Below are 14,559 nucleotides of genomic sequence, written 5' to 3'. Positions count from 1 at the left end.
TAAATACCCACTCACAGTTTATTGGTCAAACATGGTCACGTTGTTATGTCCAAAGTCCACAGTGTGGTGAAGTATCGGAAATACACTCTGGCTAAAGGTTAGCATAGCAAGAGTGAGAGAGAACAAGTAGTCAACAAACAATATATACTATTGCTTTTGGGCTTTCCAGGTGGCACAGTGGTAAATAATCTGTTTGCCAATGCAGGAGATGCAAAAGACGCAGGTTCAATCCCTGGGTCAGGAAGATCCCTTGGAGACTAAAATGGCAACCCACTCCACTATACTTGCCTGGAAAATTCCATGGACAGAGGAGTCTGGCTGGTTATAGTCCATGGGGTCACACATGCACACTTGGAAATGAGCTACATGAGAGTGAGCTTATAGGGCAGTCACAGGTTAACCATTTTAGGGAAAAGAAGATGTATTAACTTCCAATATTTAAGAAAGGTTTTTGTGAAGACCTAGATGAAATCAATAATAAAAATAACTTGCTTTTCCCATTTTTCTCTTTTGTTCTTTTTGTAAAATTTGAAGAACATGCCTTAAGTGAATTAGTTGCTCACAGTAACAATCTCTTGTATAAGATCTTGTCCCATTTATCAGAGCAGATGGTTCGGTTCTGGTGATGAAGTCTTTATGGCTGCTAAGTTTCCAGGTTCACACTCAAATACTTGGCTCACAAAGTCATAATAGTGAGAGATTTGTGATTTAAAAAAAAATTATTTTAGCTATCATGTAATTTTCTTCAAGTGCATGTGACTACATGATAGAGAAAACTAGAGGGCTAGAGTCCACCATATCAAAACATGTCACCTTATACTTGAAATTCAGAAGTGAAATCTTTCCCTCCAAAATACTCAGCAACCAAAATCATTTTGGCTGCTGACTTACAGCTCTTCAGAATGGTCCAGAATCTTGCTGAAAAGCCAGAATCTTTATTTTCTTTCCATGGGTGTCACAGCAGTCTCCAAATGAGCCAGACTGGACTCATTTTTCCATCTACTATCTTTTGAACACTGTCCTATGGCTCCTTTCTTTCTTGTAACTACCCCAGTATACAAGTAACAAAACTAAGATTAAAATATTTATTAATTTCTTTTTGCTGTAATTCAGTTGAGTTGGAATATGCCTATACCTACCCTCTTAAATGCCTTTATATTGCTTTACTTACCAGGGGTTATTTCTACTTTCCAGGTTATGATTATAATTGAATTACATACATACTCAAATAGTCTTGCATAATACATGCTGCATAGTACATACAATACCAGAGAAACACCAAGAAAAAGTTGAAGAGGGTAGACAGGGTAGGAAATTAGAAAATGACTTGAGCTGTGCATAGTAAATATTTCTATGAGATGACGCTCATAGATTTTCTTTTTGCCTTTTACTTTCTGTATGAAAATTAACTTTTACAAAGTTAATCAACTTTAATTTTGTAAAGCTTTTTATTTTATATTCCCCTAGAGTAGGAAATGGCAAACCAACCCAGTATTCTTGCCTGGAAAATTTCATGGACAGAGGAGCCTGGAAGGCTACAGTCCACCGGGTCACAAAGAGTCAGCACAACTGACTGACACATACAGCCAATCAACAATGTTATGACAGTTTCAGGTGGACAGTAAAGGGACTCGGCCATACACATACATGTGTCCATTCTCCCCCAAACGTCCCTTCCACATAACAGTGAGCAGAGTTCCCTGTGCTATACAGTAGGATTTTGTTGGTTATCCATTTAAAATATAGCAGTGTGTACATGTTGATCCCAAACTCCCTAACCTTTCTCCTCATTCTTCCCCCCTGGCAAGCATATGTTCATTCTCTAGGTCTGTGGATATGTTTCTGTTTTGTAAATAAGTTTATTTGTATCATTTCTGTTTAGATTCTGTATATAAGGGATGTCACACAATGTTTCTCCTTTTCTGTCTGATTTAGTTATCTCAGTTTGATAATCTCTAGGTCCATCCATGCCGCTGCAAATGGCCTTTATTTCATTTGCTTTAATGGCTGGGTAATACTCCATTGTATACCTGTACCATATCTTCTTTATCCATTCCTCTGTCAATGGGCATTTAGATTACTTCCATGTCTTGACTATTGTGAATAATGCAGTGAACATTGGAGTGTAGATATCTTTTTGGACCATGCTTTTTCCTCTGGGTATGTGCCCAGGAGAGGGATTGCTGGATTGTATAGGAACTCTAGTTTTAGTTTTTTGAGGAATTTCCATACTGTTTTCCACAGTGATTGCACCAGTTTACATTCCCGCCAACAGTGTAGAAGAGTTCCCTTTTCTCCACATCTTCTCCAGTGTTTATTGTTTGCAGATTTTTTTGATGATGGCCGTTCTGCCTGGTGTGAAGTGATACCTCACTGTCATTTTGATTTGCATTTCTCTAGTAATTAACAGTGTTGAGCATCTTTACACGTGCCTGTTGGCTATCTGCATGTCTTCTTTGGAGAAATTTCTATTTAGGTCATATGCCCATTTTCCCACTGGGTTGTTTGCGGTTTTGTTATTGAGTCATATAAGCTGCTAGTATATCTTGGAAATTAAGCCCTTGTCCATCACAACATTTGCAAATACTTTCTCCTAGTCTGTAGCTTGGCTCTTTGTACTGTTTATGAATTCTTTTGCTGTACAAAAGCTTGTAAGTTTTATTAGGTCCCATCTGTTTATTTTTGCTTTTATTTCTATTGCCTTGGGAGACTGACCTGAAAAAAACATTGGTGAGATTTATGTCAGAGAATGTTTTGCCTATGTTTTCTTTTAGGAGTTTTATAGTATTGTGTCTTATATTTAAGTCTTTAAGCCACTTTGAGTTTATTTTTGTGTGTGTTGTGTGAGAGTATGTTCTAACAGCATTGATTTACGTGCAGTTCTCCAACTTTCCCAATACCATTTTCTGAAGACTGTCTGTGTCATAATATGTAAAGTGGGTTTCAGAGTAATACATTTGAGAGATGAGCGTGGTTTGACCAAAGAAGTAGCAGTGAAAATGGCAGCGGTGGTTCGATTTGGCATTAATTTTTAAGATACGGCCAACCGGATTTCTTTCTGAGTTAGATGTAAGCAGTGAGAAAACAATAAGATTCAAAGATCACTAAAGTTACAGCAAGAGATGTGGACAGAATGGAGGTGCTCTCAGCCGTAAACGAGAGCTGTGGGAGGAGTGTGTTGGAGGACAGCTCAGAAGGTGAACGATCAGAAGGTTAGTTCTGCTCACATTGAACTGGGGCTTCCCAGGTGGCTCAGCGGTAAAGAACCCGCCTGCCAAGCGGGAGATATGGGTTTGATCCCTGGGTCAGGAAAATCTCCTGGAGAAGGAATGGCAACCCACTGCAGTATTCTTGCCTGGGAAATCTCATGGACAAACGAGCCTGGGGGACTGCCATCCAGGGAGTTGTAAAAAGCTGGACATGACTTAGTGACTAAACAACAACAGCAACACATTAAATTAGAATCCTGACCCTTCAGAATGCTACGTCACCACGAAAAAGGAGACTATTCATTCAAGTCTATTCCAGGTCTGGTCTTGCATAGATGTAAAACAAGGGACTCATTGAAAATCTTGTTTTTCCTTGGGACCACGCACTCCCCAGGACTCTGCTTCTCCTTCTGCTCACTTTGATCAGATCAGAGACCTCTCTAAAACCAGGTCAGGCTGAGGCCCTGAGTGTTTTAAGCTACAATGTCTGAGAAGGTTTTTGTTCAGCTCCCCCTGCAGACTCAGGCACTGTGTCACACAGAGCACAGAAGTACTTGGCAGAGTCACTCCAATGGGCTGACGCTTTCTTCAGGTGGAAGGATTTTTCATCCTTCTTGAATTCAGCCTCGAAGCCTTTGATGCCTTTAACCCAGGTGGGCCCTGGTAAATTCAGTAGAAACTGGAGGCCTTGGCTGGGGTACTGGACATACCAGAAGAGAGAAGTAGATCCACCATAAGAATAGTTGTATCTCAGCTCCAGATGGTTTCCTTCAGAGACGCTGATGTGACCGTCAGGCTGGGTCACTAACTGGGCTCCAATTCCTCCTGCAACAGCAATGCAGCATCAGTGAATCCAGGACACACCTATCTATAATAAGACAGTGTTTCCATTCAGACACCCTCAGAACAAAATTCCTTCTATATAGGCAGAAGCATGGAATATAATGTTACTTACTTGCTGTGAAGAGCATTCCAAGTAGCAGAAGAGTCACTGAGAGCATGGCCACAGAGGGAGGAAGATCTCCCTTGAGGAGCAGGAAGGAATGTGCCAGGGTGTGCTGAGTCCTTGTAACGGGGAAAATCTGAGAGTTAAAGAGATCCCTGTTTAGGCAATCCTAGCTACTACCAGTAAGAAATGCTTCCTTAAGAATGACTGCTCCTAAAAAAAAAAAAAAAAGAATGACTGCTCCAGACATTGAGCCTGTTCAAACATGCACTTCAATGAGCTGTAAGATAAAGAAGCTCATAGGAGGGAGACAAACACTTCCAGTTTATGCAACATCACCCTCTGCAGGTCAACAAAAGAAAAAATTCGCGTCTTCAGGATTTTGTGCCCCATCTCCTTTCCGCTCCTATTTAGGCTTGAATTACTTAGCATTTTAAACTGATGAGAATGTTTCAGGGGTTTGCTTAGTAAGAGGCTCTTTTAATACTATGAATTAAATAGTTATTGTGATTATATAATCACTATATATATAATATACATTATAATTAATATTATTATATAATAATAATAATATAATAAAATATAATAAAGTATAAAATATATAAAATATAATATAAATATTTTATAAATAAAATTTAAAAATATATAAAATATAAAAATTAAAAATATAATAATAAAATATAAAATACAATAAAACTATTATAATATAGTAGTTTATGTGATTATATAATCACATTATCACATAAATCACCTTATTTTTATAGATGAGGAAATTGAAGCAAGAAAGGAAGGATGTAATTTGTTCAAGATTACAGTAAGTGATCTGGAATTTGTCCCATTGGTATGATTCAAGAGTCTGTATCATTGGCCACTGACAATTCAGCACTATGGCCATTAGGCTAGATAAATCAAGTCCTTTAGAAGTGAAATGATTTGTCCAAGAACATATAAAGATTAACATCTAATTCAATTAGACTCCACTATGTTGTCATCTACTGACAACTACTGACAATATTACTCTTTAGAGTAAATGTAATTTCACCAAGACACACACCCAGAGCAAACTTCACAAGAGAATAGAAACCAAAGAAAATCTCTAAGGAACTCAAACACTGACGTGATGGCCAATAGAAAAAAGTATCAGAGAAACCTCAAAGTAGTCCAGAGAGGTACATGGCAAATCAGAATTGACTGGTGTCCTGAAAGAGAAGCAAAGTGGAGTTTCAAAGAGGAAGGACTCTCCATCAGAGCAGATGCTAAAAAATGTCTACCTAGTGAGATGATGACTGAAAAGTGTCTATTGACTTTTAGCAACACAAAGATCATGATTTGAGTCTTTCAGCAGGAACTCAGCTATAGTAGAGACAAGACAAAGGAGAAACGTTTTGGAATACAGAAATCTCCTTCCAGAGGCTGAACTGAGAACGGGAGAAAAGACATGGTGCTAACTAGACAAAGATGTTGAAGTGGTAATAGTAGGGGTTTTAAAGGTTATAATATATTTACATGTTTTTGGAAATGTTCTATAAACAATGGATCAAACTTCTGAAGAGACAGCCAGGATGGAATATGGATCACAGGTAAGAGAATTAATTTGTGAGGAGAAACAGTTATTTCCAATTTTATTGGAATGAAGGAGGAAGGAATTGGTTTGGATTTCAGTATTATTTCAGGGTATGAAGGCAGAAAGTTGACACATCTATTAATTTAATGAATTTTTTCTTCTTGTAGGTAGAAATTAAGTACCTTCCAAGATAATTGACAGAAGAGATCCTGGGTTAAGAAATCTGATGAGTGTGAGAAGTTTTGAAAAAGTCACTGTAGGAATTGACAATGAAAAATTATTACAGAGAAAAAGAATACTTTCTTGGAAGCACTGTGGGTCTAGTTAGTGTTGGAGGTGATCACAATTTCAGTGACACCAGCCTGCCCATCTGTGTGATTTTCTTGAACTCTGCTTTAACAAAGTATATAGGAAAGTAGATTTTTTAAATTTGACCTTTATAATGACTGAATGGTATTCCATGGTATCAGTGTAATATAGTGTTTTTAATCATTACCCCAATGGGGTACATAAGGCAGATATTAATCCATGATTAGGAATTAATAAGATCATTGATATGACATAAAATTAACTCAAAACAATGAAGTTAGTGACTAAAGACTGATTGAAGAAGAGCTGTGAAGTTTAGATATTGTAGAAAGAGAAATAAAAGATTGAAAACTTCTGAGAAATAAGATAACAATAAAGAGATCTGGGGACTAAATGATCATAAAGAGTCAAAGAGCGAATGCAGCAGAAGTATATGAGTGTAGGAATCTGAGGATGCAAGGTTGAGACAGGATGTAAGATTTCAGAGGTGGAGCGGCATCTACCTGGAGAAATATCATCACATCTTTCTGGAGTGTGGCCATGGGAGTTTGTGACTGAGAGGGATCCTAACTGATAGACGTCAAAGTTGACAAGTTCAGGTTTCTCTCTGAATTGCCCTCTCTGAATTTAAGTCAAGGAGTATTTTAGGTTACAGTAGAATCTTATGTGTGTACATCTTCAATATATAAGGGAGAGTGCGGCGGCGTCGCACTGATTGATTCTCACAAACACACAGGATCGTAAGAGACAGTGCCGGGAGGCTCGGGAAGAGCAGCTCTGAGGAAACGCGGGGCGCGCGTTTGTTGGTCACGTGTCAGGTGATCTTTAACTGAGAGCAGGAAAGCCAGACGGAGGCAGCACTCTGGGGCTAAGGAAGCGACCTCCTGGAGGTCTGGAGGAAGTCACACCAGAGTCCTAAAGAAAGGCCTTTGAAGAAAGGGGGGCTTGTTTATCATGCAGAACAGCACCCTGCAATGCTGACGTGTCAACCAGAACATGTAACTTAAAGGCAGGGGAGAGCAAGCGAGGAGGAGGGAGTGAGTGAGAGTCAATTCCAGGAGACGTTTCTGAGCAAACAGTGAAACATGGTTCCCCCAGAGAGTGTCTGATGTCTATAAAGATGGGAGTGATGAAAGGAATAGGGAAAAGTAGGGGTAAAAGGCAAAGCCTCAAAGGGTCAAAGACAAGAGTCCGTTTTTGGGGGGTGTGGGAGTGACAAGCATGCTGTTCTCATCTCTAAATTTGAAGTGTTTTAGATGAGGGAGGACCAGAAGTAACCACAAGTGAAAGAGCTGTATTACAGTCAGGTTTCAGTTAAGATATGTGGAAGGAATTTTTATAGGGGCTACTGAATATTTGTTTTCAATAGAATGAGGATTTAGAGTACAAAGTAGAAAGCAGTGTGGGATGGTAAGAGGTGGTTAGGTCAGTGTAGAAAATTAAACAGGTCAGACTCCTTGGTGAATCATTCCTCTCTACAAGGAGTCAATCAGGGGTAGAAGCAAATGTGCCTTCAAAGGTCCTAGTACAGAGGAAGGTGGCCACAACCAGATCAACTGGTGCTCAAGTCTCTAAGAAGATGTCATAAATCAGTAAATTTTGGCTATCCCAATGGATTATTTTCAGAAGTTTTCTTTTCTTTGTGTTCAGGAAATTGTCTTTTCCATGTGCCATATATATACACTTGTTACTTGTTTCTTATAACCCTCTTACATCTTATCTACTTCAGGGGGCAAGTCAATTTGAAATCACTTAGTATGTTGCACATTTCACGCAATTCTGATAGAATGAATTAGATATGCTTCTAACTTAGACTCAGTCTCTCAGATATGCCTAACAGATGGAGTTTGTGAAACACTAGAATCCTCAGTGTGGCATCGTTCACATCGTATTCTTGGATATTCAAAAAGACAGAAATTTGTTCTGGTGTGTAGGATGTGTGTGGAAATGTAAATAGCTATGTTTATCATACATTGGAAATTGTTTTGAGTCTGTGAGTGAAATCTGAGGTAACAGATACTTGTACTCAAGTCTTGGAAAGCACAATGAGAGGTGCTCTAGCACTTTCCAAAGATCAGCATATCCCTTCAGGACACTTTCAGTCACTTTTTCCCTCATTTCCTCCCCTTCCCAGCTTTAGAGCTCACTTGCTTATTTCTTCACTTTGCTTTTCCTAAAACTTATCTTTTTATCTGTTTTATTTGTTAAAATGTCCTCAGTAATTAGCATAGTACCTGACAAATAGTAGCTGCTCAATAAACATTTACTGAATAAAGAAATATTCTTGGCTGAACATTTTACTGACAATTGCTAGGGATGCAACAAAATATAGAGGGCATGAGTTAGATCTTCTAAAAACATAGAAGAAAGAGTCAAAGGACATCACATGGGATCTCATAATGAAGACAAGAATGTATTCCAAAATCCTTATTCGTTCACGGACTCATTAAATTTTTCCTTCCTATTTACTTTTTTTCTTTCCTTCATCCAATCCTCTCTCTTTTTCTTCCTTCCTCTTTGTATTCCCCATTCCTATCATTATTAAATGTGAAATTGGTCCCCAACTATTTTGTTAGGCTCTTCCTGTGAACTTCAGTTCATTCCAATACACACTTCTCTTTATCTCTGACATTCTTCATAGACTGTGATAAATGGCACAGATTTCTACTTGTTTTATCAAAGTGTTTAATTATTGTTTGTCATAAGGTTGACACCAGATAGTTTGAAAGATGATGATTGCATGTAGCTAGATAGAGTCCCCTGGAAAGATGCAAGGAATTCTCCTAACTTCACATAAAAAAATAACAAAAAAAAATTCATTTAGACATCAGTTGATACTCACAGTCAACGTGTCATCACAGCTGTAAGTCAATGAAAATGTAAAAATGCACATGATGACTCAGCAACGTGCCCAAGGAAGCACAGTGCTTGTCAATCCTAAAGTAGTGAACCAATTTGATTAATAAAAAGCCTTTTCTCATATTGGGGCTTCCCAGGTGGCACTAGTGGTGAAAAACCTGCCTGTCAGTGCAAGAGATATAAAAGACAGGGGTTCAGTCCCAGGGTTGGGAAGATCCACTGGAGTAGGGCAAGGCAACCCACTCCAGTATTCTTGCCTAGAATCCATGGACAGAGGAGACAGTCAGGATACAGTCCAGAGGGTCACAAAGAGTCGGACATGACTGAAATGACTTAGCATACATGCACATTGTGTATAGATAAAATATATTTGGACTGTTAAAATAAAAAACACAGGTAATTTCCTATTTGTGGAGGATGCAAGATATGTCCTCTCACTCTGTTGAAGTGTGACTGTTTACAGCATATAGAGGGCAAGATGCCACTTCTCCAAAAATTTTAAATGCACCCTTTATTGAACATCTAATCAAATTTTCTAGTATCTAATTCATATATCTAATTAAATTTTTCATGTAGATGCCAAAGTGATTCTACAAAGATGTGTAAGACAAAGATGTGTACACATCTACAAAGATGTGTAAGATTCCACAAAGATGAGTAAGATGTTGTCTTCATTATAATTATTATAATAATTATTATAATTACTAATTAATTAATTTAATGATAAAATGTTTCAAAGTACTAAATAAGCATCAGAAAGAATGTAGTGGGCCACTCCACTTTGTTTCAACTGTAGAAAGAGCTCCAGGACATTATTAAATGAAAATCAAAAGGCACAGTGTGAAAAACCCAAATAAATTCAATTTAATGGCAAATCGTTTGATCTGTGTGTGTGTACATATGTATGTATGTGTATAAATGTGTATGCAGTTGCATAAAGTGATGTGCAAAGATATGTGCATGTGTGTTCAACTGTGTCCAACCCTTTGCGACCCACTAGACTGTAGCTGCTCAGGCTCTTCTGTCCATGGAATTTCTCAGGCAAGGATACTGGAGTGGGTTGCCATTTCCTACTCCAGGGGATCCTCCTGACCCAGGAATTGAAACTGCCTCTGTTGTATCTCCTGCATTGGCAGGCAGATTCTTTACCGCTGCACCACCTGGGGTTCAACTCAGTTCAGTCACTCAGTTGTGTCCGACTCTTTGCAACCCCATGGACTGCAGCAGGCCAGGCTTCCCTGTCCATCATGGAGCTTGCTCAAACTCATGTCCATTGAGTCAGTGATGCCTTCTAACCATCTCATCCTCTGTCATTTCCTTCTTCTCCTACCTTCAATCTTTCCCAGCATCAGGGTCTTTTCAAATGAGTCAGTTTTTCACACAGGTGGCCAAAGTACTGGAGCTTCAGCATCAGTCCTTCCGATGAATATTCAGGACTGATTTCCTTTAGGATGGACTGGTTTGATTTCCTTGCAGTCCAAGGAACTCTCAAGAGTCTTCTCCAACACCACAGTTCAAAAGCATCAGTTCTTTGGCACTCAGCTTTCCTTATAGTCCAACTCTCACACCCACATATGACTACTGGAAAAACCATAGTTTGACTAGACAGACCTTTGTCACAAAAGTAATGTCACTGCTTTTTAATATGCTATCTAGGTTTGTCATAGCTTTTCTTCCAAGGAGCAAGTGTCTTAATTTCATGACTGCAGTCACCATCTGCAGTGATTTTTGAGCTCCCCAAAATAAAGTCTCTCACTGTTTCATTGTTTCCCCATTTATTTGCCATGAAGTCATGGGACTGGTGCCATGATCTTAGTTTTTTGAATGAAGAGTTTTAAGCCAACTTTTTCACTCTCCCCTTTCATTTTCATCAAGGGGAAGCCTTTCACCTGGGGAACTGTGCAAAAATATATGTAATTGAAATAAACAGGCTGATATGATATACATTAAACTGTCAGAAAAGGACAGTGGGAGAAATCTCCTTCATTTGGTGGAATGAAGGAGATATAGCTATGAGCCTTCACTTTTGCTCTGCCTGAGACTTTTATGATGTGATGGATCTATATACTGCTTAGAATATAAAAAAAATTATGAAAACTCTTTATAGAGGCAGAACTTCTAGACAGATTAAAAACAAATATTCACTTAGCTTTCGTTTCCTTACATTTTGTTTATCGCAAACATGCGTGTTCTAGAGTAGTAACAAAATAACATTTCAGATTTTCCTCTGAGTAAGATCTATTTGCAAGTGAAACAACTGTAATAATATGTGTTCTGAGTATGGTTTTGTCCTGGGTCCAAACAAAAGAAGCCTTTGGAACAGGAGAATTATTTGTGTTTCCCTCTTTTCATCTTTAACACACTGAAACCAACATTTTATTGACACGAGGAGGAGCCATGAGAAATTATTAATACCTCTTCACTTTATTCCTGTGTTAAAATTATGATCCTTAATTGCCTTGTCATTCACAGCCACATCAACCAGTGACGCACTTTTTGCTTGTCCTCTTTCTCTTCTTTTCTTTATCCATCTTCTTCCCTTTCCCTTCCCTTCATTTTCCTCATCTCTCACTGCTCTCTGACTCTCCTTCCAGATGACTCTAGATTTGCTCTCATGAGTGCTCCCCCACTGTGTCCCCCCTTCTTCCCACCAGAGATACTGCCCACGTGCAGACCCATCTGTCCCCGTGTGCCCTCTCAGGACGCAGTAGTACACAGCGGTGTCTCTCAGGGTGACCTGGGGCAGGACCAAGGTGCTGGACTTTCTGTCTGAAGCTATGGTCAGAGAGGCCAGGCTTTTGTTCACTGTGCCTCGTAAGCCATGAATGACTTACTGTGGACTCTGATTGGGATTTTGCCAATACCAATGTATATAACCATCTCCACCAATGGTAGAGTGGTTACAAGGTAGGTTTACATCCTCTCCTTCAGCATAATCCATGGAGCTGGGCTGAGTGGTCTTAGCATCAGTCACAGTCCCTAAAGGGTCAAGAAAATAAAATTATCCCCCGACAACAAATCAGTGTAATTCTGTGGAACAAGGGCACAACATTCCCCAAACTGTCTGGACTTACCCCCTACTCCAGTATTTTTATCTGTGTCCTGAGAAATATTATTGGTGCTTATTATATAGGGACCAAAGACACATGCAAGATTCTGAGAACTCTATAGGCTTTATCCCATGGGTCTTTGGCTCAATAACCCCAGAGATTTCCTCCAACCTGCTTACTGCTAGGTCTCTTCTGGGATCATGGCTATGGATTAACCTGTCATGTAGAAGTTTGCACTCACTAGCAAATTCATAGATCTGTTCTCAATTCCATTGCTATAAAGCTGAATAAAACACAGGAAGGAGAGTAGAGAGCGAATGATGCTTTATGCTCCCTTGGCCTCAAAGTCAACCCTTGTAGACACAGAACACTTACCCAAGGTCAGAAAAACAGTTACTCCAACCACCAGCCTCATACTTCAAGGACAAACCAGGATTGTGGGCTCAGGGCTCACACTTGTGTCTGCTCTTGGGCTTGTCTCCAGAGAACAAAACAACTGCTGCTAGTAGAGACTTAGAACCAGTGCAAGTATCTGTTGCAGTGTGTTGTTGCCAGGATCTGTCAGCCAACGATCAAGCAGTTCCTTGTGTAGGTCTTCCTCCCATGTTTCAGTCATGTCCTCCAAAGAAGGAGAGACATCCCCAACTCACAGGGTACAGACTGATACTCTTGTGAAGTTTAAAGTCTGGCTCTGGAAAAGGAACACCAATCGCAGTGGTGTGTCTATCCAGAACCATTGTTCTATCATTTCTTCTTCAAAGAAATTTTCTGATGCTCCGTGAAGCTTGTGGAAAACATTGTTTAATCCCAGAAAGCTTTACTGAGCTCTAAAATGTAAAGAGGTGAAAATTCCCATCCACATTCTAGCAAATGTACGTGAGATTTCAAAGTAGGCTCTGGTTGTTCCGAGGGACAGGAAATATTAGTAACACTGAGACAAAAAGCTAAACATCTTGATCTCGGACATTGGAACTCAGCGTCCTGAAAATGTTCTTGGAATCATGCATCTGTCTCCATCTAGGCAGACATTTCTCAATGCATCGTTTCTTGATATAGTAACTGATGACACGGATGGTATTCTCCTCGTCCTCCTTGAACAATTGCCCTTAAAGGCCCTCTGTGCCCACGTTTGTAGGTGCTCTGCACCAAGGATGCAGACACTGAGAGAAAAGACAGAAGGGAAGGCAAACTCTCTGGGGTGGAGAAGGGTGGAGGTGGATGATCCTGGCAAAGAAAGAGGAGTGAAGAGGAAAGAGCATAAGCAATAGGGAAGGGAAGAGTTAACCAGGGGTGGGAAATGGGAAAGCAGTGTTTAGGGAGGTAAATGGAAAAGGTTTAGGCTAAGAGGCTATGATTCCCTGAATCCTCGACCACATGCACTCAACAAAGGATTATAAAATCAGTTTATCTAACGACAATGAAAATCTGTTCTTTTTTTTTCACTTTTCTGTGGAACATTGATGGAAAACATGTTTCCTTTCCTTTATAGCCATAAAGGACCATTGTTTCCAAGTGAAGCAGCCCCCTCTTGTGACTGAATAAACAGACCGCAGAGCTAAACTCCCACCTTTTGAAAAGTTGCTCAGATTGAAAGGTAAATATCCCTGGTGGCTCAGCCGGTAAAGAATCCACCTGCAATGTAAGCAATGGGGGTTCGATCCCTGGATCAGGGATATCCTGTGGAAAAGGAAATGGCTACCCACTCCAGTATTCTTGCCTGGGTAAATCCATGGACAGAGGAGCCTGGTGGGCCCAAGAGCTGGACACAACTGAGAACTCACACACATCATAATTGTACTACCTCTGCACTCAGCTGTGTTTTCTTGGTTCTATACCGCTCCACAAAAGATTTTAGTTATTTCTGGCTCCTTTCTTTGTCACACCCCGATTATGATCCTCAGTTGTCGACTTCTTTGTAGTTCTCCTTTTGTCTTTAACCTTCCCATATTTTAAGGTTATTCAAAGTTTATAAAGAGAGGTTCCTACACAAAAAGCACTCAAGAGTTATCTGTTTTCTGAATGAGTAGATGAGTTGTTATTCATGAACTTAGTGAAAGAAGTTATGCTGAGCAACTCTTGAAATTATTCTAAAAGCAATCTTTCAATGCCATGGAAGTCGAGTTAAACAAAAGACTCCAACAGGATAAATAGAGGGTTATATTTGTGGACAAACTGCAAGAACAGATAACAAACATCCCAACTCTAGGATGGAGGAAAATTAAACTGATGATATGGGAGTAAATATCATGATAATCATGCTGCATTCATTTAACAAATAATCATAAATATTCTTTGGGAGTCTCTCTGTGGCAGATCACATGCACACACAAGTCAACACCCACTACTACTGAAAATATAGGAACAAATGAAAATGAATTCATTTAAGCTATGTAGGAATATATTATTTTATTATATTAGCAAAAGGCAGAAGAAAACTAGCATGAACATTTTGTTTGTTGGTTTATTTGACTTTATTTTTTAGAGGATTGTATGAAACACTTCAAAGTGTCATTTTAAATAATATCTCCAAAAACATATGGAGAATCTGAAAATAAGTTTTCTAGCCTATTGTTGCTTTTCAGAATTTTTAATTTTAGAAGATTATATCTTGACCATATGAGG

General features: G+C 39.2%; 1 long non-coding RNA gene and 1 gene segment (V, D, J or C); one reads left to right on the top strand and one right to left on the bottom strand.

Annotated features, from left to right (window-relative positions):
- Window positions 1-3,611: 3,611 nt before the first annotated feature.
- Window positions 3,612-4,336, bottom strand: LOC133067352 (T cell receptor alpha variable 8-3-like). The segment is given in 2 exon segments: window positions 3,612-4,034; window positions 4,165-4,336. Coding segments are annotated over 2 exon segments (393 nt in total).
- A 9,115-nt stretch (window positions 4,337-13,451) lies between these two features.
- Window positions 13,452-14,559, top strand: part of LOC133067351 (uncharacterized) — a 39,393-nt gene continuing 38,285 nt past the window's right edge. The window contains exon 1 of the long non-coding RNA XR_009695232.1: window positions 13,452-13,531. This is a non-coding gene — a long non-coding RNA (uncharacterized LOC133067351). The remainder of the gene's footprint in view (window positions 13,532-14,559) is intronic.

The sequence above is a fragment of the Dama dama genome, chromosome 12, assembly GCF_033118175.1.
Source record: "Dama dama isolate Ldn47 chromosome 12, ASM3311817v1, whole genome shotgun sequence".
Lineage (NCBI taxonomy): Eukaryota > Metazoa > Chordata > Mammalia > Artiodactyla > Cervidae > Dama > Dama dama.
The sequence above is the reverse complement of the archived record's forward strand: the minus strand, read 5'-3'. Positions and strand labels throughout refer to the sequence as shown.